Raw genomic sequence first — 27205 nt, 5'->3', positions numbered from 1 at the left:
GTATAGCAGAAACAGACTGAAATCAATACAACTCCTCAATTCTTCTCCCTGCCGCAGGAATCAACAAGCGAAGATCCGCTTTGCATTCATCCCATCAGACGTGGGAAGGAGTCACCAGAGAGCAATTCTGGGCAAGCAGCAACTGGGGGGACTGACCTGTCCAGGGAAGACACTGCTGAACTGCTGCCACTTGGCAGCATTGGTCCAGGAAATACTATTCCCACAAGCAATAGTTTGGCCTCTTCGATTGCTCTGAGAGAAATGGATCCTCCCACTGAAAGCATAGCTTTGGAGCACAAAGCATGGGGACTGCAGAAAGCAGGACAACACTTACCACCATGCCACCGTCACCAGCAAAACGTCTCCCCAGCTCAGGCCTCAAACCAGAAGTGCATCTATACTGAGCCTGGGTCTCCTCTTGTGCCTCCTTCATCGGAAAAAAGAGCACAAGGGAGGAAGTTTGGAGACAGGCAGACACCGTTCTCTAGCTGGCTTCCACTGCTTCAGTGGAACACACAGAGAACTAAATGCATGCACACAGTCAGCAGGGCAGTCTGGCTTTTGAAATGAAAAAATCCAAAGAAGGTGGACAACAGGGTAAGATATAAGGAACAAAAGTTCGCTCAGCCTTGAATCCAAATCATATTTCTCTGATAACATCTCCAAAGTATGGGCTCTGCTCCCCAGCTAGATCTCTATTCCAGACACATCTACCTTTTATCTTGGTTCCTCTTCTTCTGGCCTATCCATGCCTTCAATACATGTATCTTCCCTGATGACTTTCAGTGTGCTTTAGCTGGTATCCTGAGATGCCCTGGCTCAGGTCCTGAAAAATAAGGACAATTAATTCAGCAATCAACAGTTCAGCCGTCTCTTTTTTTTGCCATTTTATTTCACACTGATGTCATCACAGATTGTGTACCCTCCTGTCCTTCCTCTCCTTTACTACTTGTGGCCTATACCCACATCTTCCTCTGTTTGGACAGTAAATGCTCCTATTCGAAGTCTGTAAAGCCTCAGGCTCAGCTGGACTTCAGTATTGACCAGAACCTTCTAGGGACTATAGTAGTACAGAAAGTGAGGAAACACTGAGTTTACAATGATCCCACAGGCTACAGCAGTTGCTCAGGGCATCACCTTGGTCCGTGGATTGCTTTGCTAAAAGGACACTTCTTGCATCTCTCAGATAGAAGTACTACTTTTCCAGGAGGCCATCCAGTGACTTTTCTTCACATGACCCTTGCTGGAGGAGCTTAACGCTCTTCAGCCACCACTCACTGGACACTGTGCAGATTTTTCAACATGCTCACACCATGGCAACTCTAAAATAACCCAAGTAGGCATCAGATGGAGTGAAGCATTTCAAAGCAGGTTATGCAAACCTGTGCCTGGTTATATCCTCATAATCTGAGGCCTCTCAGGGAACATTGAGATCACCAATATATTAAAGAACACATCAGAAACTAATAGGGTGTTAAATATTTCCAATTGAGAAGAGCCTACATGGCTGGGAGGAGACAGCTCCAGTAAAAGACTGTATGCTGCTGAATCACAAGCCTTCAGTAAGAGCAATGATTTTTTCGCTTGCAATACTTTACAGACTGTTCGAGGCTAAAGAAAATCTACCTTTTTTATTTAAATGCAAAATATCTCAGTGATACCCTGTGATAGGGAATTGGTCGTCACCTTTAATATTTAATCCTGTGCCGTGGTTCCACTGCCTGTATGAGTGGGTACACAGCAAGGCCTAGAAACTGCAACCTACAACAGAATGCAGTGATAACCACTACATCTGTGAAATAATAGAAAAATACTGTCTGAGTAGCTCCTGGTTTAGGCTGGGAGTGCGTGGAGGAAGAGAAGGGGGCTAGACAGAATAGACAGGGAGGCCAAACAATGAAGGCCCTAAATTAGTCACTGCATGGAGCCACTAAAAACATCAGTCGAAACAAAAGAATTCAGTGAAAGTATCACTGGGACAAAGGTGACTGGAGGGATGAGATCTCATAAACGATCTGCTGATTGGAGTCAGAAGAGAACTTTCCCCTCCAGTGACATGTTGCTACATATTTATTACACGTCAAGTTTATATCTACCTGGAAAGCATCAGGTAGAAGCAAGGCAATCTTCCAGGCTGTGACAAAGCAAGCTTTCTATTAATAATCCATAATGCCACCAGGAAAAAAAAGGACCTACAGAGCATTTTCAGAACTGCTCAAGATTCTCACCTGCCCATTCAACCCAGTTTTGTAAGCATACACTACAGATGCAAGTAAGCTGATTCCTCCCACCCCAACACACTTGGCTACATCCAAGCAAGATCAGGAGGTGACCATTAGCATTAACAGTGTCTTCTCTCCACGGAAGCAAAACCACCTCCAGGGACCTGATTCTATGGTTCCTATAAAAGAAAGATCCTCCAGGAGAAAGGTAAGAAGTCATTAACTGCAGGCTGGATAAGAACCAACTTCTGCAGTTGTTCAACAGTGAGACCTATCATGGCTGAAGCAATTTTTTCTTTTAGACTAAGCAAGCACCTTATATAGAAGCTTCTTCCTACGGTACTTCCCGAACACTTGATGGTTTCCATATTCAATAGAAAACCTGTCTCTACGCTGAGGAACCAAGGGTCCTTATCTAGGGATGGGAATGGAGACCTAGTAGGATGCATAAATAGAGCTGAATCATGTAGCCAAATTGAATAACATCCCGTTCATAATGACCTGTCATAATCCTGTGCCAGGATATGGGGAAATGGACCAAATGGTTTCCCAAAGGGAGATATACATTGGAGGGGGAACGGTAAAAAACACAGACTGAGTCTAAGCTTTTGAGCATTGCATTGCATCCCCTGGGTACAAGAGGGAAATGGAGGGGCAGCTTGAGAAACAGATCCCTTTTCCCTGATCCCTCTACTGCTGGCAAGGCAGGAATAAAAAGTGAGCACTAGAAGGGTCTGGAATAGAAAAAATCACAGCTCTCTTCCCCCCTGCCAGGGTGACAGCCCTAAGGACCCAACAAAGCAACATATCTGCTTGTCTTACTCTTTCAAGGATCACTTCAGCTGTGGCATTGTACTGCACCCTCCCGTTCAACTGGGATCGCCTCCAGTGGCACTTGTGCTTCAATTGAGAGGAGGAAGGATTTAATACAGGAATGCCCTGATGCTAATGCCTTGCCAGAGGTGCATGAAGCACTCCAGGTTGCCAAGAGGCCTGACAAATATACAGTCCTTTGGGACAAGGCCTTTTGTGCTTTTTATGGGCTGATGCACTCTCACAACTGGAAATGGAACTAATAACCAGCAATACAGGTCATTGCAGCACCTGAAAATGAGACCAACCTGCCCTTTAAATCAACCTGCTTTAGTGCTTTCCTAGATGGAAAAATATAGGCAAATGTTATGCTCTTTCCTCAAACCCAGGCCCTCCAAACCCCAGAAGCAGACAGAGTAACTGTACTTCTGCATCTGAGAATTACTCAGCACAGCCCACCTCTGCCTCGGATGGCAACAGCATTGCCTGGATCGCCTCCCCACAAGCACAAGAGGGCTGGAGAGTCAGATTCTCTCTTCAGCTGTGGAGGAACATAGCCACTACATCTGTGTGCACCCAGGAATGCAGAGCTCAAACAGTACTGAAGCATTAGCACTGCCCTCACAGGATGCATGTGGCCTGGCTCCCCTGGACCTGGCAGATGGGAGAAGACAGAGACCTTTTTGGATGTGAATGCACACCTCAATCAATGAGGTCTATTTTGGGCTTCTTCTGGGTTTTCTTTTTTCTTTCTTTCTTTGTTTTTGGTTTTGTTTTTTTTTTTTTTTTCCTTTTTAAATGGCAGTTCTTTCTCTTCTGGCTTCACAGAGAACTTCAGGACTCCAGAATCCTTCAGCATTCCCTGTCTGACAAAGTTTCATCCACCTTACCTACTAAAAGTGGACAAGAAGAAGAAAGCATCTGTGCTCAACAGGGCAGATGGATTTGTAAAGCTAGATGGGGCAGGGCAAGCTGGGAGTTGTTTGTTGATATGACAGTGAACTTGAGGGTGGGCTCAAGAGACAAAAAGGTGAGAAAGAGTGACCCCTGCATTTCCCAGTGTGTCCCTCATTCCTTCCGAGACAAGTTTGTCACTCCTGTGAAATCCTCACTTGGCCATCTCGTCCTTCTTTAGTGATTCGACCTCCTAGTAAGTGTTCCCCTTAGCAAACCCGAAGCCTCCCTTTCACAAGTGGCAGCCTGCTGTAGAAGGGAGCTACTTTACCAGGCAATAACACCTGGTGGAGAGAAAATTCCTGTAAGCAGATTCCTTGCGACTGAAGCAGCAACCTTGACCAGTCACTTCAGAGCCTTGTTACATCCATAATGATACTGTCTCCACCTTTCCCTTCCCCCCAGCATGAAAGATGAGTGGTTGTGTGGAACGAGTCCCCGAGCTGTGATGGGAATCCGTCTCGCTTGGCTGCAAAAAATATATATATCCTGGTATGGCTGTGATGAATCCTTTCATTATTCATCTGCAATTGCCCTGCTACTGCTGCTGTTCCGTTCTCACTCTGTCTCTTTCTTTTATAAATAAAAATGGAAACAGATTAATGACAAATGTTGACAGTGATTGCTTTTAAACAGCCACACCTGAATGTGGGCTATGGGGGAAGAGCAGTGGCAGAGCAGCATCAGAGGGATGGGAAGACCAAGAAAGACTAAGTAAGAGCTGGGAAAAGATAAAGATGCTCGCTCCAACTGGGCTAGATGAGCAGTGACTGGAGCAAGGTATCTTTCTGGTGATGAGGACCTCAGTTTGCTCCAACAAATGAGCTCTGGATTAACAGAGCTATGTATCCAAAATATTTGAAATAACTAGCAGTAGTCAGTTGTGCTGTCAAAGATACTCTGGAGAGAAGTTTGCAGAGACTCCAGCAAAATATTCACAGGGTGAAATGGCAACACACAAAGGGGCAGTTACACACAGCACTCCCCACTGATGAATAAATAGTACCTGATAATACTGCTCATCCCACTTCACTCCTGGAGACCAGTGAACATCAAGGCTCTAGTCTGTGCAACTGCCAAAGCCACTTGTATTTTGGGAATGTGGCTCAGACAGGCAAAGTCAGGCCACAGGCTGACACAGTGAGTGCATCCAACAGAGGCAAACCTGGCCTCATGACACCCTTCCCTGTTCGTTCCCACTGCATGAAGAAACACGACAAGTGTTTTACCTTTATCACTTCTCTATGTACCTCTGCCCCTACAGTGATACCCAGTGACTGTAGTCTCCTCCTCTAGGTCCCACACTTCCTACCTCAAGCATCACCTATCCACCTAAAGATACCATGTCTGCTATAATCACCCTCTGCCTAACTATTTCAAAGGCTATCTCACCTTTCTGCCATCGGTTACACTTTCTAGTTAGCTCCTCATTCCCATCAAACTGTTTGGCATTGCATTTGAGATCAGAGATGTGCATGGTCTCATTGCTGCTTGCTCCTTGCCAGCCTCCCACTTAACTAAACCCATTTTCATCCTTCCCTCAGAATTGCTCCTGCTCTTTTGGTGCCAAGCCACCCTCCTGTCCTTCTCAAAGCACACTGCTCCTTGGACTGCTTTCAACAGCAGCTAATGCAAGACATTACAGCACCGAAGCCTGTGCCAACATCCAGTGCATAAACAAAGACCAGATACATGAGAGGAGAGAACACACTGTCAGCATTTAATAACAAACACTAATTGCGAACAGGGGGATGGAGTTCTCCATCCCTGTTCTCTCAGCAGCCAAAAGCCATCTGAGCCAGGAGACGTGGCCATTCACAAACCAGGATCCATTCATCACTGGATGGACCCCTGCTCAGTATCTGACTGACTGTCACCAGCCTGCTCGGTGTCTGACTGATCCACTGAAAGGACTGACAGCCTCTTGGAGTGCCCCTCAGTAGTGCAGGGACACAGAACTATAAGGGAGGCAATCTCAAAAGCCTTTTGGGACTGCCACAGATTTGCCCTATAACCCTTGCAAAGTTTTAACTTCTCTCTATGCCTCTTGTTTTCCTGAGAAAATTGCCTCACATCCCATCCCAGAAGGCTGTGGAGCATGCTGTTTGTAGGCCTCGGTGTTTCAGTACTTCTATTGAAAGCTATTGCAAAGGACAGATAGCTTTTTAGTAGCATTCTCATTCACTAGAAAGGCTGGTTCTCATCACATGCAACATGGTGTAGAGATACTAAGTATTTTGCAGCATTTTGCCCCATCACCCATTACTCCATATAGGTAAACAAATCAGCCGCCTAAACAGAAGAGATCCACATGAGAGACACTTTGGGTTCTCTAAGTCCCCTCCAGACATAATCCCTTTTTAGGAAGCATATATGGTTATGTCACAGGAAGTGTCCCTTCTCACCTCAGCTAAAGATGGTGTGTCAAAACCCCTAACGAGCACCTGGGAGAAGAGAGCACACAGTTCTTGGAGAAGCAGTTCCATTACAACCCCCCGCAGCATTTCTTGCAGCCTTGGATTGTGTGGAGTTCCTGTGAGCTGCTGAATCCCTGGAGAACATGGGATAGTGGGCACAGGCCTGTAAGCAATTGAGGCAAAGTTAAAAGCTCGGTGCTGCCAGTTGGGTGAGTCTCCCTCATTCGAACCATTATTCGCCAGGACTTTCTCTCAGTCTACCCATCTCCCCAGCCCCAGTCCTGCCCTCATGCCTCGGGCTGCCTCTGGTGCTCCTCACACACATCAGTTGAGCCAAATCAACTGATTAAACCAGCAGAAATCAAGACATTTTTTGTAGTTAAGGGGGTTGATGTGACTCAAAAGGGTCCAAGGAGTGAAAGGTAAGCAGCAGGAGCTTACAGCCAGGCACGGCGAGACAATGGGGTGGGGATGGAAGGAGAAGGCTTCCCCTTTCAGCAGAGATGAACTGTTTACCTCACCTCATGGCCTTGCACCCCATATTTCCAACAAAGAAAATAACATCCCTAAAATTTCAGTCAACTGCAAAGACTTTATAGAGTGCTTCAGGATGTATTTGGATAAAAAAGTAGTAGAGAAATGGAAGATCAGCACCCTTCCAAATTTCTATATGCCATAGGGTTTCAGCTCCCACAGACACTCAAGTTGATGGTGGAAACCCTTTGAGTTCATTGCAGCTGAACTTAATGTCCCAATCTATCCAGTTACATATGCAGTCCATCCTACATGCTGCTATAGTCCTCACTGCACTTCTCGGTTGATTTTAACCTACACAGCCCTTCAGAATTCAGACTCGCAGCCCCCCCAGTATCCACCCCTCTCCTCAGGCTCTGGGGCCAGTAGCTGCATTGTTACTTTTATAGTTACTTAGGACAGCCTCATGAAAGAGTTTCAGCTGTTGCCTTGGAAACTTAATTAGCTTTGATGTTGTTTGTTTGTTGTTTTCCAAATGAACACCCTGCATTAACCCACGTGACGATTTCACCCACCCAACACCAAGCAGATTTGAACTCTGTGGAAAACCAGCAGATCTGGAATCTATTGACCTTCACACTCCATCACAAAGTCCACGTTTCACTCAAGTTTATGTTTAATGAGATGACATGAAGTGCCTAAGTAATGGGGTATAGTATTCATATGGATATAAACTGCCCAAGCAAAGGCCTAGTCCAGCCTGTCTCTTTTTCCTCCTTTATCCTGCCCCTTGTGTCTCACAGCTTTGCCCCTTTGCCCTTGTTCTGACTCTTTCCTGATCCTCCCATCAGGTGACAATTTGAATTTTAAAGCCATTTACACTCCAAAAGGTGCATAATCAGATTTTTATCCTGTACTTTTCTGATGTGACTTTTTTATTATGACATCAAGTACTGACCCATAATAAGGATGTAAATGCCCACTTTAATGTCTATTACCAGTATCTGCAGATGCATATAAAATTATAGTATCATCACATAACTACATATTAACCTCTTGAGCTCCATGACAGACAAACTCTCCAGGGAACACTGTATTCCAATTTTCAATTACCAGCAGTAGTTCAGTGACAAGCAGTAGAAGTTGTACTCATCCATATCCTAAACACGCAAGGTACTTGCAGAATGATAGAGAGTAGTCACATTCTGAACACACCAGTTCTGGTGCTTCCAGTTGCCAGCTATTTGTGACAAGCATTTGGGTCCTTCCCAGGAACAAATCTCAGTTACATTTAAGTATACATACAGGTGGGATGTATCTTACCCGAAAGAAATCTGTGGTTTTCAGCAAAGGTGTTTCTGAGTCACATGGTAGTGCACAATCATCACTTTACCCACAGCAATTAGCAGAAAGATAAGGTATACAGCAACATACCATGTGTCATCTTCTATGTTTCTGTTGAGCAAACAATGCACTTTGCTCAGAAAATGCCTATTTAGCACAGGTGTAAAGGTGCAATGTGTGAGCAAGGAATGATGTGATCCACAATACTTTATTGCAAGGATAAGGATACCACAATTGCAGCTACCTGCCCAATCTCAAGATGGTATTCATAGAAATTCAAACATTCTGATTTTCATCTTTCAGGTTAATGGTGTCTGTTTACATCAGAAATTGGGTGTCCAGCTGCGAACAGAGCCTGCCAACCCACGTCTGATACAAGAATCCTACAAAAACATGGAAAGGGAGGTTGTTTGGGGTTTTGGTGGTTTGTTTGTCTTTTTTTTTTTTTTTTTTTAAATTGCACTAATTTCTTTAGAAGATCTAGACCTGAGAGTCAATGGAGAGAACAGGACAAAACATAGGATAATAAAGACAAAAGTTAGTACCATTTTTTCTTCGTACCTTTCCCCTTCTTTCTGATACAGCTCAGTCAGATGATTGATTCTGGTTCCAAAGAGGGTCTCTGACCTGAGGGCATTCTTCCCAAAATATACACTAAGATTTCTGATATTTTAAAACTCTGCTGAATTGGGCATTAACAGGAAGCCTATCATTTGTTAAATAACAGCCAGGTTTTCTGCACTGGACAGTCATTACTTCGGAGTTTAGGGAAGAGAATCAGAGGATAACACTTGAAATATCAGTGCAAGAAATATCAGTGCAATGAAATATCAGTGCAAGTCAATAGTCATTTCGTCCTATGATGTTCAGGTAAAAGTAATATAAAGTATAACTGCTCAAGAGCAAGTTTTCACCTACCTATTGCTCTTTCTCGAGTTGTAGTAGACAAGCTATTTCACAGCAGATCCTCTGTGATACTATGCGTTTGGGCTGCTCTTCCACTTTCAATTCCTTTGAAGTCCAGGAATCATAGATATTTCCAGAGACAAAGCATATTTTGGGAAGCTAAAATACCATATAAGGAAACCCCAATACAAAGTGAATACATACCAAAAATTCCTAGCTCAAAAATAAATAAAATCTATCTACCTATATATACACACACATATCTGGTCACAGATAAAAATACTCAAAAGTGAAGAAATGAACTGCCATCCTAATTTGTCCCTCTGTGCGTACATATTACAATAATGCCAAATCAAACGGTCACATAGTTTCTTTTCTGAGACTCCAGCTTCATACAGAGCACAGAACCCACACCTCTGGAGAGGTGAGGGCTGAGAACTGAAGGAGATTGGGCCTGACTCATTTGCTGCTAAAGACAGAAAGGACAAAGCAGGAAATTGTCAAGGTGTCCTGGCTTCAGCTGGGATAGAGTTAATTTTCTTCTTGGTACCCGGCATGGTGCTGTGTTTTGGGTTTAGGATGAGAACGATGTCGATAATGCACCGATGTTTTGGTTCTTGCTAAGTAGTGCTAAGCTGTTACTAAATAGTCGCTAAGCAGCGCTCACGCTGGTCAAGGACTTTTCAGCTTCCCCTGCTCCGCCGGGTGCACAGGGGGCTGGGAGGGGGCACAGCCGGGGGGGCTGACCCAGACTGGCCAAAGGGCTATGCCATACCGTATGACGTCATGCTCAGTATATAAGCTGGGGGAAGAAGAAGGAAGGGGGGGACATTCAGAATGATGGCGTTTGTCTTCCCAAGTAACCGTTACGCGTGATGGAGCCCTGCTTTCCTGGGGATGGCCGAACACCTGCCTGCCGATGGGAAGTAGTGCATGAATTCCTTGCTTTGCTTGCGTGCGCAGCTTTTGCTTTACCTATTTAACTGTTCTATTTTATTTTACTTAAGTTATTAAACTGTTCCTATCTGAACCCATGAGTTTTCTCCCTTTTACCCTTCTGATTCTCTCCCCCATCCCACGGGGGGGGAGTGAGCGAGCGGCTGCGTGGTGCTTAGTTGCCGGCTAGGGTTAAACCACGACACAAGGCAAAGTTCTTGCGATGAAAGCAATTGACCACCAGCCCTGGAGAGATGCCTGCCTGTTGCCACCTCTCTGGTATCTGAGAAGCCAGAAAGAGACTTCAGCAATGAGGACAGTGCTCCTCACCTCATCAGTAATTGTGGCTGGATTTGCAGAAGCTCTGAGCACTCATAGCTGCTACGGAACTTAGTAAGAAATGTGATTTGAACCTACAAAAGGCTACAAAGTAAGCCACTCTGAATTGCCATTGCCCGGGTATCACATCTTGGGCCCCCCAAATTCAGAGATAACCCCTAGTTTTTGCTTCAGTCATTCTGACTTAAACTCTCCAGCTATAAAATAAGGCTGACAACAACATCCAAATTCTCAGCACATAAATAAATTCATTAACATTCTAAGCTGCCATAGCAGGAGGCACCCTGAAGACACTAACAAGGAAATTACTTCTTCTCTCTTCAGAGCGCAGACTGGATGCTGTGCAGTAAATAAAGCTTGAAGTCAGTCTAAATGAGGAAAAATAAAACAAACCCAAGTAGCTGTACATTCAGAGAGCCTCAACCCTCCTACACTGACTGAGGCAGGAACCTAGTGTGAAAGCAGGGAGGGTGGGGAACGGGACTGGACACACGACCCTCAAACCCAACAACAAATCATGCAACTGCTTGACTGCATTGTACTGTGCATGCAGAAGGGCACCGATTACAGCAACATCGGCCACTTGAATTGTAGCCTTGTTTGTCATGGGAGCACAAATTTTCCGGTTTGTTTGCTTTTTTTTGGGGGGGGTGTGTGTTAAAGAAGATACTTGTTTAAATGTCTATATAAAGATGTAAACACAGGAAGCCTGTGGCTTAGAGTCGTGCGGCCTACCAATGCTGTCAGGAGGGTGGGAAATGCCACCTGCCCCAGGGTAGCCCTGTGGTAGCCCCTGCACTGCTTAAGTGCAGGGCAATGGCCACACCTCATGGTCCCTCTCCGCTCTCCTGGGAATCAGACCTTGCACTCCTCATTCCCACTCCTTGCTGGCTCCACAGTACTTGAAAGGACCAGCAAGGGATAAAAAGCTCACGAAAGCTCCCCTTGCTGCTCTTGTTTGTGAAGGCTTCTTTCATGATGACACTGGACAGCCAGGAAAGAAAACACAGGACTTCTTTCACTCACCATACAACACTCAGCATTAAGAGTATCTTCACCTCTGGCTTTCTCAAAATGGGAATGCATGTTTCCCCATGGTGGGGGAGGCTGGATGAGTCCAAGCACTTGCAAATTACGTGGTGAAGCAGGATGAAGAAAAGTCCTAAGGCAATGTTGGTGAACCTCTCAGGAAGCTGGTGTCAAAATTACTAGAAAAACATCAGTGTCAGTGCTGGCGTTAGTTTAGCAGAACCACTGGTTTGCCATCACTTGCCCCTGCAGGCAGTCTGTGAGGAAGAAGCTATAACACTTCTGAAAGCAAGATTTCTCCAACTAGATGCAATTTTAAAAGTGTGTTTTGCAAAATCCATGTGTTTCATCTGCCTAACGGCAGCAACTCCTGACTAAAATCTGCTTGTTCTCATCTTTAGATATCTCCCTCTTGCTCCCCCACTAGAAATGAATGAAATTAATGTCATTTAGCATTTTGAAATTCTATACTATGTTACATTAAAAAACTATTATCAAGTAACTGCTCTTATGGGAAAATTGTTTTACTACAGTAGAGAACAAATCTTGTACCCCCAGATTTGAAATACCCTTTATTTAGATGTGAGATATCCTCCATTAGTACGTAGCAAGTCTACTTGTATTCATTTGTAGTTTCAGTTGATTCTCTGAGCTGGAAAAGTATGAAGCAAGCATGGTCTGAAAAACATCAAAATAGATAAAAGCCACCACAGTCAGCCTTGTTACTGAATTTACCAGCAGCTATTCAAACTGAACTGAGAAAATTCTCAGCTCTTAGGTGTAAAATTAAGGATGTGTGAACAAGAACCATTCAGCTTTTTTTTTTTTTAATACAAATGCCTCCAATTATCAAATTAAATGCTTCATTATTCAGAAAAAAAAAATGCAAGTAGGTGGAAGACTGAACCAGCTCATAATGATTTTTAGATACCTGACATTTTTGACTGTTACCCATAGTTGATCATGTTTGCTAAATCTGGGCACTTCCCATAAGAGAATCTATTGTTAAGAGTTCTTTTCTCCTTGCTCCCAACAAAAATCAGCACATTTCACCAGGAACACTTCCCAGTTCTCACAGGTGCAGCTTGGAGATGAGAGAGGAGAATCACCACTTTTAAAAATTGGACACACACACACACACCCCCTCCAATATAGTGTTGAGAACTTGAAGCAATTTCCAAAGGATACTTGATCTTTTTGTTTAAAAGCATTCAATCAACTTGGGATCTAATTTTTTATAATTTATTCCTTGGAACAGTTAATGTAGAGGGAGTCCTGGTTTATTCCTTCCACAAGTGTGCATAGCTATCAATGCTGGGACACAAATACATGCAGAAGAAAATTCAAAGTCCACTGCTCATTTGATCTTTGAAGCCACTGCTATCATGGTCAAAAAGAATGATGCCAATCTATCTTAAAAGGATGTTAGCGTTGGCAAAATGAATAGATATCCATTAAACTATCAATTGAGACTGACCTGCTCATTTAAATGAAAACCCTTTTGGGACTGGGCAGATCTGAAGCAGTGACTTGGAAGTGAAAGGCTACTTAAGAAACTCTGGAATTGTTTCAAATTCCAAACGGAGCATCTCGCTCGTCTAGAGACAATGTCATGACAAACTGGGAAACAAACAAAATCATTGCAAAAAACAAAGAATGGACATGATAAATTACCTCAAATCCTTCATTCAAGTTTGCAATTCAAAGGAAGAAAGGCATAATAACTCCCTACAGACCTTCAGGTTACAGTTTATACTTAGGGAAACAGTCAAGGAAGCATGTAGTTTATGGACATTCCAATACCGTAAATCTAGTTACATGTCAGTGAAGCCTCTCTTCTCCCACTCTCAACTCAGTTCGCTTTATATCAGATAAAACAATTCTTTCATATATTGATTTATTTCCAGTTTCTATAATCAGAACAAAGATTCTGCAAGAGCCTTGTTCAGAGAATACACATCATGTTTAAGACAGAGGAATACAAGCGAATCTTCCTTATTTACATGTTACCCCCAAAACAGAGTTCTAGGAACCCGGAATCCAATCCCTATCAAACAGTTAAATCTTATGACCACATAAAACATTTGGGACATGCACAATGCTGCTCTTTAAAGATTCTGAGCAGACCTGTTCGTGAACTGTCTCTGGGTAAGCCTTCTGGGACAGACGGAGGAATGCAACTGACGGTAGCCTTGGCTAACTGTCTGGTGTTGCTGAACTTGAGAGAAAATTCAATGGCTTCAGCAGAGCCCAGGGGCTCTGGTCAGCCCAGACCAGTCTCAGTTCATAGCACTCTTAGAAGAGCTTCTAGCAATGAGGTCTCACATACACCCATCTGGGCAACAAAACCAAATGCTAGCATGGGACATGAACTCTATGTCCAGAACCTGAGATCTGAAGCAACAATTCAAATGTGGCACTATTCCATCAATAGAATTTTACATTCATCTTGAAACAAAGGTACAGCATAATGTATTTTAAAGCTGAAAAAGCTGAACAAGTCACTTCTCCCTAATGTTAAAGAACACGTTACCAGAAAATTGCTTCCTCCAGTCACACTATCTCCTCTCAGATGAGTGCATAAGAGCTCTTCCACTTGGAGAAACCTACTGTCTGCTCCTTCAGTGCGATAGTGAAGGCTACAGGCTACCAAAAGGGCACTCCTACAAGGAGGCATCTTCTTTATATGCCATGAGAGAAAAAAGCAGAAGCAACTGCTATAGTAATTAAGAAAGATATTGCATACTTTTTTGGCAAGCATCCTATCAAGGTAATAAGCCCACCGATGTTCTCCCCCATTTGCTTCTGATTTCAGTGCAACGTGCAGGCAGTTCACGCAGCTGAGCAAATGAACTGAGACAGAGCTGCTGAAGCTGAGCGTGTACACAGGGAACACTACCCCAAGTCAGCAGAACTCCAGCTGCCCGTACAGCAAGAAAGGTGGAACTCTCACCCAGGACACTCTTCAACTGACTGGTCGTGGAGGTTCTGAAGATTGCACGCTCATACGTCATTATACTACTCTCCCAAATAAACTGGCATGCAGAAATGATGCTTCATTGCAGTTGGCACAGGTAAATTTTTTTCTCACCTTCCCATGCAAATTTCATGACAATCTTTCAGCAACACCATAACACTTCCATCACCATGACTTTCCCCTATGTTTGCCAAAACACTTCCCATTTTTCAACAGATCTTTATACTGTAGAAAAAAAGTCTTCTGTCTTCTCTGGGGTTCTAAACCAGAAGCAACTATCATTTCGTGTAGACTGATCTTCACTATAAAACTGACAATTCAATGTCTTTTAGATGCCTCTGTATTTATTTCAGTGGCTTATATTTGGCTACAACGTTCCTTCCATAAATTTGCTGTCTTCAAATTGAAGCCTGAAGATACACAGAAGCTACTGCTTCCCACAGTAGTTTGTTCCAATGGTTAATCTGTCCTCACTGTTAAAAGCTCACACCTTATTTCTAACTTGAATTCATTTGGCTTTAACTTCATTTTTACGCTCATCTGCTCAAGACAAGAGACGCTTTATTACCTAGTAATTTCCATAGAGGACTTCCTACCACACAGGCAAGACATCTCTGATCCTCTTCTGATAAAACTAAACAGTCTGAGCTCATAAGTATTCCAAATTATAAACACTGTCAGTCCAAAATTGTACTGTAATACTGCTAAAGGAAATGCAATGCATTTTGGAATTAAAAAAAAAAAAAAAAAGAAAAAATATTACTATTCTTACTTTCTAGGATCTTGTGCATTGAAAAGCAGTGATAAGAACTTTAGATTCAGAGTCGACAGCCTGAATATCACTTCTATGGTAGTGTTACAGCAGTGTTTGGGCAGCAAGGGCTAGCATGATGTTTGGATATATGGGTATATGAAGCCTGAATAGCAATAGGGAAGCAAGTGTTCCTGCTTCTGTAAAGAACACTCTAAGTGTAGACACCAGAACTGAATGCAGATGGATGTGGAATACTGGGGATTTTCATGCAGGAGCATAATTAAAGGTTAAATGACAGGTTTTACAGTGTAAAGCTTATGAAAAATGACTTATATGGGTTAGTGGATCACATAGGACTTGTTGACTGGGCATAGGTAGTTATACATGACAAAGAAGCTTAATTGTAAAGGAAGAATAGGACTTTTCAACCTTGCTGAAGAAAAGCATAGCAAGAAACAATGTCAGGATGTTGATATTAGGAAAAACTATTCCAAGAGAAGATGCAATTGCCTTATAAAGAGGGTAATTAATAAGAAAACTGATTACCAAGAAAGATAAGCTAATCCTTACTTGATGTTTTTAAAGTCAGATTACATGTCCTTCTAAAAATATAATTAAATCCAGTTGCAGGATAAATACTATAGCCAAAAGGCTCACAAAAGTTTTGTCCAGCCTTGAAGAAAGAGTTTGTACGTCTTTTTGAGACAGGACACAGGGCTAAGATAATGTAAAAGGACAGTATGACTATGTAACTACTTCGTCCTTACAGTACCCCCTAGCCGTCCAAACCCAGCCACTGTGAGAGACAGAATACCAAGCCAGACCTTTGGTCTGACCCAGTGCAGCCTTTCTTAGGCTGTTCATCCCATTTCCTTCAGAGGTTACAAGGAAAAGAGGGCAGCTTTGCAAAACCCTGATCATCCTCATAATACTGGCAGCTCTGCTTTAAGACAATGAATACTCTGGGTCATACACACAGGGCTCAGCAATAGTTTTTCTGATTATTGTCTGCAGGTATATATATTTTGCATGTTTCTCTGATATAACAGGCTGTGCCAGTCCATTTTCCACTTTTACCAGTTCTTTCAGTTGGTACAAGAATTCTCTTTTCCTGGTATGCCAGTTAACACATCTTCGTCAACTCACTGGAGTCACACCAACAGCCAGGTTTGCAGCTGGGAAGGCATTTTACCCACACTGAAGTTGAGAAGGATGTTGAAGGTTCCCTCTGTCTCCACAACATAAGTCTGTATGTCCCCTGATTGAGGGCCAGCCGTGCACCCGTCACCAGGCACTGGTGACAGTTTAGTCTCCTTGCACTTGCCTATGGCACAGTTTACTTTCTTAAGAACTTAGAATTAAGACATTATGTTCTCTATGCTGAGTTCAATCCTTGTACTGGGTAAAGGTTAATGGTCTAAGATAATCTTGTCTTGCCTTCTGTATAGCAAGTGGCCCCTTGTGTTTTATGCCTTAAGAAGCACTGCTGTAAAGTATTTTTCCCATATTTGATGGTACAAAAGCAGGATGTCTCAAGCACAAAACACAAACTGGAATAGAATGCAGGGGACAAAGACACAGTAATGCAGTATCACAATGAGAACAGAAGTTTGTCCTCCTTTGATAGTCTCCCAACAGACTATTAAAATACATCTTCTGAACAAATGACTGGTAGCATCCTTCACTTTTGCTTCACTGAAATTTTCTCTGGTTACGAAACTGTTCCTCAAGACAACAAAGCAAAGTTCTTATCTGCTTTACATAATTCCTTTTCAATACCCAGGCACACACATTGTTTTCCATAGCATCTTCTTTCTTCAGTGCAGAAGGGGTTACATTAAGAGAGGCACTCAATCACCCTTCTCATTGCCCTTCCTCCAATTTCCCTTCTCATCCTCTGCCCACTGAGCGGGTCTCTGCAACAGCCACAAAGTAACAGCATGAGCTCCTACAATTGGAAGGACAGCACTGACAGTCTCAATGTCATTATTCAGGAATGCTGGCAAGACACACCTCTGCATACCACAATCATGCAGCTAATCTATCATTCAGTAGCACTAGTCCCAGCCTCTTACAAGTTTCTCTCCAGCTACTGTTTTGTTGCCTTCTTCACTCTTTACTGTACCTTACCTTAAAATCATAAATCCATAAGGCTAGAAACTACATTCTTTTAATTTGCGCTTCTCCAGTACCTACCAAACTGGGCATTAATCCTCACTAGAGCTCGCTGGAACTACTAGTAATGGGCGAAGAACAACTACTAAGCGTCCTCCTCCCAGCTCTCAATTTCTTTCACTGAATGCCCATCTTCTCCCTATACATAACTAAAGCCCTGTTTGCACAAGTATGTCGTCATAAGATTGGTCTCTGTCAGCTATGAAGAATTGTGGCAATTGCATGAAGTCACCAGTGACAGGAAGGGGTACATATCATGTCACCTTTCTAAAAAGGCAAAAAGAAGGATCTGGGGAATGACAGGCTAGTCAGCCCTACCTCGGTCCCTTGTAGCTTTATGGAGCAAGTTCTGGAAGCCATTTCCAGGCATGCAAAGGACAAGAATCATAGAATCATAGAATCGTCAAGGTTGGAAAAGACCCTTAAGATCATCGAGTCCAACCGTCAACCTATCACTGCCAAGTTCATCTATACCATGTCTTCAAGCACCGTATCTATCCGTTCTTTAAATACCTCCAGGGATGGAGACTCAACCACTTCCCTGGGCAGCCTGTTCCAATGCTTGACCACCCTCTCAGTGAAGAAGTTTTTCCTAATGTTTAACCTAAACCTCCCCTGGCGCAGCTTGAGGCCGTTTCCTCTTGTTCTATCACTCGTTACAAGGGAGAAGAGACCGACCCCCACCTCGCTACAACCTCCTTTCAGGTAGTTGTAGAGAGTGATAAGGTCTCCCCTCAGCCTCCTCTTCTCCAGACTAAACAACCCCAGTTCCCTCAGCCACTCCTCACAGGACTTGTTCTCTAGACCCTTCACCAGCTTCATTGCCCTCCTCAGGACACGCTCCAGCACCTCCATGTCCTTCCTGTAGTGAGGGGCCCAAAACTGAACACAGTACTCGAGGTGCGGCCTCACCAGTGCCGAGTACAGGGGCACTGTCACCTCCCTGGTCCTGCTGGCCACACTATTCTTGGTACAGGCCAGGATGCCATTGGCCCTCTTGGCCACCTGAGCACACTGCTGGCTCATGTTCAGGCGGCTGTCAACCAACACCCCCAGGTCCTTTTCCGCCAGACAGCTCTCCAGCCACTCCTCCCCCAGCCTGTAGTGTTGCATGGGGTTGTTGTGACCCAAGTGCAGGACCCGGCACTTAGCCTTGTTGAATCTCATGCAGTTGGCCCCGGCCCATCGGTCCAGCCTGTCCAGGTCCCTCTGTAGGGCCTTCCTACCCTCCAGCAGATCGACACTTCTACCCAACTTGGTGTCATCTGCAAACTTACTGAGGGTGCACTCGATCCCCTCGTCCAGATCATCAATGAAGATATTGAACAGGACTGGCCCCAAGAAGGTGACTAAGAACAGGCAGTCAGATTAAATGAGGGAAAATCATGACTATAAACCTGACTGCCTTCTATAATGAAACGACAGGCTCTGTGGATGTGTACAGGGCAGTGAATGCTGTTTACATTGACTTCAGCAAGTCTCTCGTAGCATCCTTATAGCCAAATGGGGGAGCTATGGACTGGATGCCTTCCAGTAAGAAAGGTCAGTGAGAAACTGGCTGAACTGTCAGGCTCAAAGAATAACGATGAATGGTTAGAAATCTGCGTGGTGGCCAGTTATGAAAAGCATGCTTTAGAAGACAATACTGGGATCAATACCATTCAGTGATCATTAGTGATCTGGTGGAAAGAGACAGAACATACTCTCAGCAAGATTAGAAATAATGGCATGTTGGGGAGGGGAGCCACTGATATGCTGGAGGGTGGGGGTACCACCCAGACAGACCTTGACAGGTTGGAGGAATGAAGAGACAGAAACCTCATGAAGTTCATGAGTAGAGTAGAGTAGAGTAGAGTAGAATATTCCAGTTGGAAGGGACCTACAACAATCATCTAGTCCAACTGCCTGACCACTTCAGGGCTAACCACAAGTTAAAGTATATTTGAGAGGCATTTGGACAATGCCCTTAATAATACTGACAGGCATGGGGCATTGACCACCTCTCCAGGAAGCCTGCTCCTGTGTTTGACCACCCTCCCTATACAGTAGCGTTTCCTAATGTCCAGTCTGAACCTCCCCTGACTGATGCAGCTTTGAACCACTCCCATGCACCCTGTCACTGGATAGCAGGGAGAAGAGATCAGCACCTCCCTCTCTACAGCTTCCTGAGGAGGGGAAGTGGAGAGCAATGAGGTTGCCCCTCAGCCTCCTTTTCTCCAAACTAGACAAACCCAGAGTCCTTAGCCACTCCCCATAGGACATGCTTTCCAGCCCTTTTACCAGCTTTGTTGCCCTCCTCTGGATGCATTCAAGTACCTTCACATCCTTTTTAAATTGTGGGGCCCAGAACTGCATGCGATACTCGAGGTGAGGCTGCACTGACACTAAATACAGCAGGATAATCGCCTCTTTTGACCAGCTGGTTATACTGTGCTTGGTGCACCCCAGGATGCGGTTTGTCCTCTTGGCTGCCAGGGCACACTGCTGACTCACATTGAGCCTGCTGTTGACCAGCACCCCCAGATCCCTTTCTGCAGGGCTGCTCTCCAGCCACTCCTCTCCCAGATGCAAAATCTGGCATTTATTCTTGTTAAATTTTATGCCACTGATAATTGCCTAGTGCTCCAATCTATCTAGATCCCTCTGCAAAGCCTGTTGTCCTTTGAGAGGGTCAACAGCACCTCACGGTTTAGTATCATCAGCAAACTTGCTAATTATGCATTCAACTCCTGCATCCAGATCATTGATAAATATATTGAACAGACCTGTCTCTAGAATTGAACCCTGAGGAAGACTGCTGCTGACTGGTGACCAGTCAGATGTAGCCCCATTCACTACAACCTTCTGAGCCCTACCGTTCAGCCAGTTCTTCACCCAGCGCACCATGTACTTGCTCATCTCACAGTTGGACAACTTGTCCAGAAGGATGCTGTGAGGGACAGTATCAAAAGCCTTACTAAAATCCAGAAAAACTACATCTACCACCTTCCCTTCATCCACTAGTTGGGTGACCTTATCATAGAAGGGTATCAAATTAGTTAGACAAGATTTTCCCTTTGTGAACCCATGTTGACTGTGCCTGATGATTGCACTGGCCTTTAAATGCCTTTCAATAACACCCAGTATGATCTTCTCCATAATTTTTCCAGGTACTGAGGTTAGACTAACAGGTCTGTAGTTTCTTGGGTCTTCCCTTCAGTGTCCACAAATGGAAAGTCACTTTTCCCACGGTCATGGTCCTCCAACTCAGAGAACTGGGCAGCCAAAGGTCTATCAGTATTATTAGAGACTGAGACAAAAAAGGCATTGAATGCCTCCACTTTTTCTTCATCCTGATTTGTCAGGTGACCATCTTCAACAAGTATCAGTCCAATGTTTTCCTTAGACCTCCTCTTGCTATTAACGTACCTCAAAAAGCCTTTCTTCTTGTCTGACACAACAGTGGCCATTTTCAACTCTAATTAAGCTTTGGCCTTTTGTGTTTTCTCCCTGCAGGTGCAAACCACAGCTCTGTAATCTTCCTGTGAAGCCTGACCTTGCTTCCAGAGCTGATACAATTTCTTTTTCCTCCTGAGTTCCAAGAGGAGTTCCCTGTTCAGCCCAACTGGCTTCCTGCACCTCTTGCTTGACTTTCAACACAATGGGATTGCCCGCTCTTGTGCTTTTAAAAAGTGGTTCTTAAAAACTGACCAGCACTCATGGACCCCTAAGCCCTCAAAAGCAGATTCCCAGGGGGATGCTGCTGTCTAGCTTGCTGAGTAGCTTAAAGTTAGCTCTGTTGAAATCCAGGGTAGCAACTCTGCTGACTATTTTTCTCATTACATCAAAAATTTTAAACTCAACCATTTTGTGGTCACTGTGGCCAAGACATCCACCTGCCATCACATCTCCCACAAGTCCTTCTCTATTCACAAACAGCAAGTCTAGGAGGGCACCCTTCCTAGTTGGCTCACTGAGTACGTGTGAAAAGAACTTATCTTCAACATACTTCAGGAATTTCCCAGACTTGCTTGTCACAGCAGTATGGTATTCCCGGTTGATGTCTGGGAAGCTGATGCTTCCCATAAGAGCAAGGAGAGAAGACAACTGGAGAGAAGACAAACCTGGAAAAAGACTGGGGAGTCCTGGTGGACAAAAAGTGGAACGTAAGTGAGCCTTGTATCTTTGAAGCAATAATCACATACTGGACTGCCTTAGAAGCACAGCTACCAAATCAAGGCACGTTATTACTCCTTTCTACTCAAGCAAACCACATCTGAAGCACTGCGTCCTTCACTGTGAGTACTGTGTGAGTACAGTGTGTGTTCTAAGGAATCTGCCTTAGAGGAAAAGAGACAAAACAATGCACCTAGATCATTCATCTAAGAATGCTGCAAATATTCAAATCTGTATCAAGCTACTGAAATCTGAAGATGAATTTTGATAAATACCCTGGAGTAACTAAGATAGATAATTCATTTAGCTTGTCTACCACTCAGGAGAATCAAATTTGGTTGAGAGCCTGACTGACCTGCAAACAGATTCTAACCTAGAACTAGGAAAGACAGGGCAGCTGCAAGAACTTGAGTCTCCTGGCACTTTCAGAAAGTTGCCATGGCAGGAAGTATGGCTTACCAAGATAAGGCCCGCCACAGTTACTCTTCAGTAGTGCCACAGGTACATTCAACCTTTAAAGGCAAGGAAGACCTCCTAGGAGCTTACAGTCTAAGTAAGGGCTTAACCAGATGAACAGTGCTACTGACCTCAATAGGAAAATCTGATAAATTATCTTTCCTTGCCCCCAGAAAAAAAAATCATGTGAAGTCTGGCAACCCGCTCCCTCTGCCGCAATGAGTGAGATGAAGGCCATTGACTCCCTAACACCTCAGTCACCTCTCTTATAAAAGTTTTAAAACTGTCCTGACATCACAGAAGAAACAAAACTACTTTGAACAATACTCAGAATGTAGCAACATATATCAGAATTCGTTTTAAAAAGGGGAACAAAACAGCCAAAATTTAAAATTTTAGCTGAATGCTCAGTAATCTGAGTAAGCCTGTTGAATAGGCTCAAACCAAGAGAGGTTGTGAAGGATCCTTCATGAGATTAAAAACACTCAATTGCACAAATGGTCTTTTAGGGGACCACTCCCTGTCACTAAAGCAGCCTGCAAGTTAGGTTGCAAGGCTTCCAATCCTAAAATTTATCTGCAGGTTGTCAGGAGAATGTGACTACCTTTCCCCTTCACCGTGTTTATGAGTACTAGATAGTCAAGCTACTACTCTTCAGGTTTACCTTGTCTTTGTATGTTCTAGATTACAGGTCCTCCAGTGCTGAGACTTCCTGTGCTACCTCTTAAGCACCATTGGTCAAAATGAGTACAAAATAAGACAATCCAGTGACTACTTTAAAACAGGAACACTCCTCTTTCCACAAAACCCTTACAGTTTGTCTCATAGTCCAAACTGACTTCTGTACTCCTTCAGCAAGGTAAAAGGGCTTTCCCTGTTCTAATTAGTTCTAAAATGTACCACCACCACAAAAAAAAAAAAAAAAAAAAAAAAAAGGTTTTGAGAGGGATTTACATGGATGGATCTGACAGTTTGCTTGGGCTGCAAAATATAAATCCAATTTGGATCTCTCCCCAAGAATAAGCAGGTATTAGGGGATCAGACACGGACAGTGTGTCTGTAATATAGCTGTATTTGTCAATCATGACTTAGTGAGTCATTCCATTTTTGTTTTGTGTATGTTATGACCATTTAACATTTTAATACAGAGTTAAATATAAATCATCACTTTATATCCTCACAATCAAATCTGTCCCTCAGCTATTTGATTTATAAGGGAGAGCAGAACACTGCAAAACCACTAAAAACATGCAAATTTTGTTATCTACTTAAGAGTGCTAACTGCACCTCCACATTCAAAATGAATTTTAAAAGCTTAAACAATCCTGTCTGAAAGCTCCACCCAGTGAGGAAACCAAAAAGAGTTCTATGCATACAAATATATCTTGTTTTCAAAGGACTTTAGAAGTCATGAGGCTACCTGTTCGTTGACACATGCTATGCAGGTATACATTCTAAAAACACAGCCCAAAATAAGCTCCAGTCAGAGTAATTCAAGAAAAGTAAGTGGAGTGTGATCAAGAATTCAAGAAGAGAGGGAAGAAATCACTCTCGATATATTCTGCAAGGCAGAAGGTAACAGGGGACCAAGTGGAAGTGCTGTAAAAAGAAGTGAATCTCTTCTGTGTATGCTGCAGAGTAAAGTACAATCATCAGTAGGTGGAGACACCTCCAGTAGACATAGCAGACAATACTTTTTGAAGGGAGGGAAAACATGAGACAGAAGTGGTCTGATCAATACCCAGAATGCTCTGAACTCAGGTGATACTTTAAATGGCTTTTTTGTTCAATGGCATGTTAACTTCAATGGCAAGCATCCTTTAGAAATGCTAACAGTCATTTCTTTCTTTATACACTGAGAAATGGAAGTTTTGTATATCCTCTACCATACCGCAAGGATATTCAAGGGCCCAGGTTCCTTTCCAGGACACCAGCTCGCAGATTTATGGCCGAGTAGTTCTCCCAAATCCTTATCCATTAGGAGACTTAGGAAAGAACATGCAATACACAAGCAAGACTAAAGACATTCAGAACAAGGGAGAAGGAAAAGGTGTAATGGACCGTGCTGCCAGTGAGCCAATGGCAATTTCTGAATGGACAAGCACCGTATTTGCTTTGCTAGAAGCAACATGATTTGAGTCCATTAGCACATGGCCTGAAAACATTCTGCTAATACAGAATTCAGGTTCCATGTTTCAACTTGTTTGCATTCCCTCCTCATTCCTCAGCCAAGAAATCCTCCTGGCCTGGAAGAAAGCAGGGGAAGACTTTTGCCTCCCTGGGCGGTAGTGGGACTTTCACCCCAAAAATGCCAAATGCACGAACAAGCAACATGTCCAGGGGGTGAATAAAGATCTGAAAACTCAAAAGAATCTGTACATGACCCAGCACATATGAGCTGGCATCAGGGAAGGAGATGAATGCATAATAAATACAGCAACAGCAAGAACATTTTTAAAAGCCTCTGCGGTCCCAATACTGATTACCCTTTTTTAAACATAGATCCACAAACATGATTTAGGTATGTGGGGCACGCAGATCAGTCTGGATGATGGCACGCATCACGCACCAATACTGAAGATATCAGTACTGCCAAACAAGACGTTTGGTGAAGACACACACCAGAGTCAAACACTTCCAAAATCCAGCAAGCTTTTACAGTTGCAATGCTTCCTTTTAGCTGTATCCAGGGCTCTTCTCTGGTGGCGTTTTAAAAAAGTTACTGGAGGCAGCAATAGTGGCTTTCTCGGCTGCTGGTGTTTTCCCTGTCCACTCAGAGTTCTGGGATCTCAGGGATGGTGTTGCTGGTAGCTCTGACTCTGCTGCATCCATGTGGACAGATAAAGTTGCTGGAATATAAAATTGCAGGAAAGGGGGAACAGAGGAAGAGAGTAGGAAAGGGCAATAAAAAAAAAAAAGTTAGAACAAGTGACTTCATCGCAAATGCCTCATATATATAATTTCTCATATGAACGTGTTATTTACTGAATTCCTACAAGTTTCCCTGCCAAATTCCTTTGAAATATAGGTTCTTGATAGCATTAACACCTTTGCCCTAATGATTCTCACATTCAGAACTCCAAGTTCCCAGTCCACTAACTAGTTCCTTCAGTCAAAGTTCCTGTTGAAAATCAGGAGCTTTAGCTGCCCCATACTTAAACTGAATCAATTCATAATCACTCAACTGAAGATAACTTGATCTCTCCACAAAGACTCAATTAACCCTGTAACTGAGAATCTCAAAGTCTCTGAAGGCTTGGCAAATTTCAGGTTGCAAAGCTCAGTTAAAGAGGAAAATATACCTCTCCTCTTTACCCAGTAAAGGCAGTACCATGAACCTCCACATATATCCAATATGGTAAATCAGCATATTATAACAAGAAGCTACTCGCTAAGCTAGGGTGGAATCCATTCTCATTTTCTCAATACAACCACCACTTTAAAATGGGACAAGCTATAATTAGTGAGAGAGATTTGCAGATTCATAGCTCAGCCCAACAGTCACCCAAATTTCCAGGATTGTCAGAAACCTAGAGATATGAGAGTTTACTCCCATTCTCAGTATCCCGAATCACTCAATCCTCACAAGCAGAACAGGGCAGGATAAAAAAAGAGTAATTGCCACAGGAATCTTTGGGGCAACCGTATTTTTTTTGAACAAGTAACTGCTTCGGTACAAAACACATCCCTTTTTCACTGTATTCTCAAAACACATAACAGTTGTTTGTGTGTTTTTATTACAAGTTGCATCTGCTGCTCTGTAGTGCATGAAGGATAAAGAGGCCATAACAAGCCTCAACTAGAGGACTGATTGCTTTGAAGTTTAAATAAAAAGCTCATTCAATGCTTGAGGTTCCACACTCAGCAGATCTGGAACCCCAACAATCCTGCTTCTGTACATCCAAAACAGGGAGTCATTCCCATACAACCACAACAACACAGCTGATAACAGTACGTTGCGTATTTTACCTCTAACCCATCAACTTCCTCCATCTGAAGGAGATATGAAACATGTGAAAAAAATGTAAATCAAAGTCCTTAAACTAATAAGGATCATCAATACTACACTACGGGGCCCTCGCTAGCAGCCTCCCCACTCAGGCTCTCCATCTTTGCTCATAAAAAGAATGCGAGCAAAGGACTGAAACAGGCTTCTTGCTACTGGGTACCATCACACCATGACAAAGAGTGAATGCATTAGCAACAAATAAGGGAGGGAAAATTTACCAAATTGCTACTACTCATCAGACTGTTCTCTGATAAGCAGTTTCAGAGGCTGCTAACTGGCACCATTTAGAAATTATTATTTTTCACAAGCTAAGTGTGAATACATGCCAAGGCAGACAAAAATCTGTTTATGCAGATTTTTACCCTAGACTCACTGTAATACCTGAATAGGATGCCAGTTGTCATGTGCACTGCTACATATAATAGGGGACTGGACCACAAAACCACTAAAAAACCTCAGTGTAAAGCTGGACAATTGTTCACCATTTCTTTCACAACCATCTATACTTGTGGCCTATTCTGACAAACAGAAGACATGACAGTCTTCTTCAGATCCTTTTCAAACCAGGGAATAACTACCATGAGAGTAACATTTTTTACAGTATTTCTCAGACAAGCTCTACTGTGCCACTGGGGACATTATTCCAAATCTATTGCACTGCAACGGAAAGTAACTAAACACAAGGACACTATCCATGCCTTCTGAAGCCCTTAAGTCTTAGATCACTGAAAGTTCAAAGGACGTTTATCACTACAGACTTTCTTCTTACCTAGGCACTGGCTGTTGGTCACTGAGCTGGATGAACTTCTGGTCTAATCCAGTACGGCCAGTCTTACTTCCTCCAGATTTCCTTATTCTACTGCCAAACTACACCAGCCAGACTCTTGTTCTTACCTGGTGAAAGCCTCATGCTTTAGGGCTTACACACTGCTCAACTGTCTAGTGTGGAAAGCACTAACTTTCATTTTCAATCTCTTTCAACTTTTGCATAAATTTGCCCAACTTAATTTTGATAAGTCACTTCCTGAAGTGCAAACGAATCCTGAATTTTCTACCCACTTTTTGTTGCTCTCAACAGCCACGCCTTTTTCCGAAATGCTATTCTTTAACAGCTATCTCAGTTATGGTATTTAGGCCAGTTAGCCTCAAAGGGCAGGACTAATACCAGAAGTTTAAAGCTATAACAACACAATAGAGACCTAGGCACTTCCGCTACAGTAATGCATGTTTTTTGATATTCATACA

The 27205-nt window shown here is 43.3% G+C and overlaps 1 protein-coding gene across 9 annotated transcripts in view; it reads right to left on the bottom strand.

Annotated features, from left to right (window-relative positions):
* Positions 1–334: 334 nt before the first annotated feature.
* Positions 335–27205, bottom strand: part of GPATCH2L (G-patch domain containing 2 like) — a 56104-nt gene continuing 29233 nt past the window's right edge. For 6 of the 9 annotated variants that reach the window (XM_087747357.1, XM_087747361.1, XM_087747354.1 and 3 more), the window contains one exon: positions 23476–24800. In XM_087747357.1, the coding sequence (XP_087603483.1) occupies positions 24628–24800 (173 nt within the window). In that variant the 3' untranslated portion in view covers positions 23476–24627. Of the gene's footprint in view, positions 428–714; positions 827–8649; positions 12113–23475; positions 24801–27205 lie in introns of those variants that run through there. The other 3 variants (XM_087747362.1, XM_087747358.1, XR_015702250.1) reach the window with 2 other exon arrangements.

This window comes from Nipponia nippon, unplaced genomic scaffold, assembly GCF_047370975.1.
Source record: "Nipponia nippon isolate SJK-2023a ecotype South Korea unplaced genomic scaffold, ASM4737097v1 scaffold_11, whole genome shotgun sequence".
NCBI lineage: Eukaryota > Metazoa > Chordata > Aves > Pelecaniformes > Threskiornithidae > Nipponia > Nipponia nippon.
The sequence above is the reverse complement of the archived record's forward strand: the minus strand, read 5'-3'. Positions and strand labels throughout refer to the sequence as shown.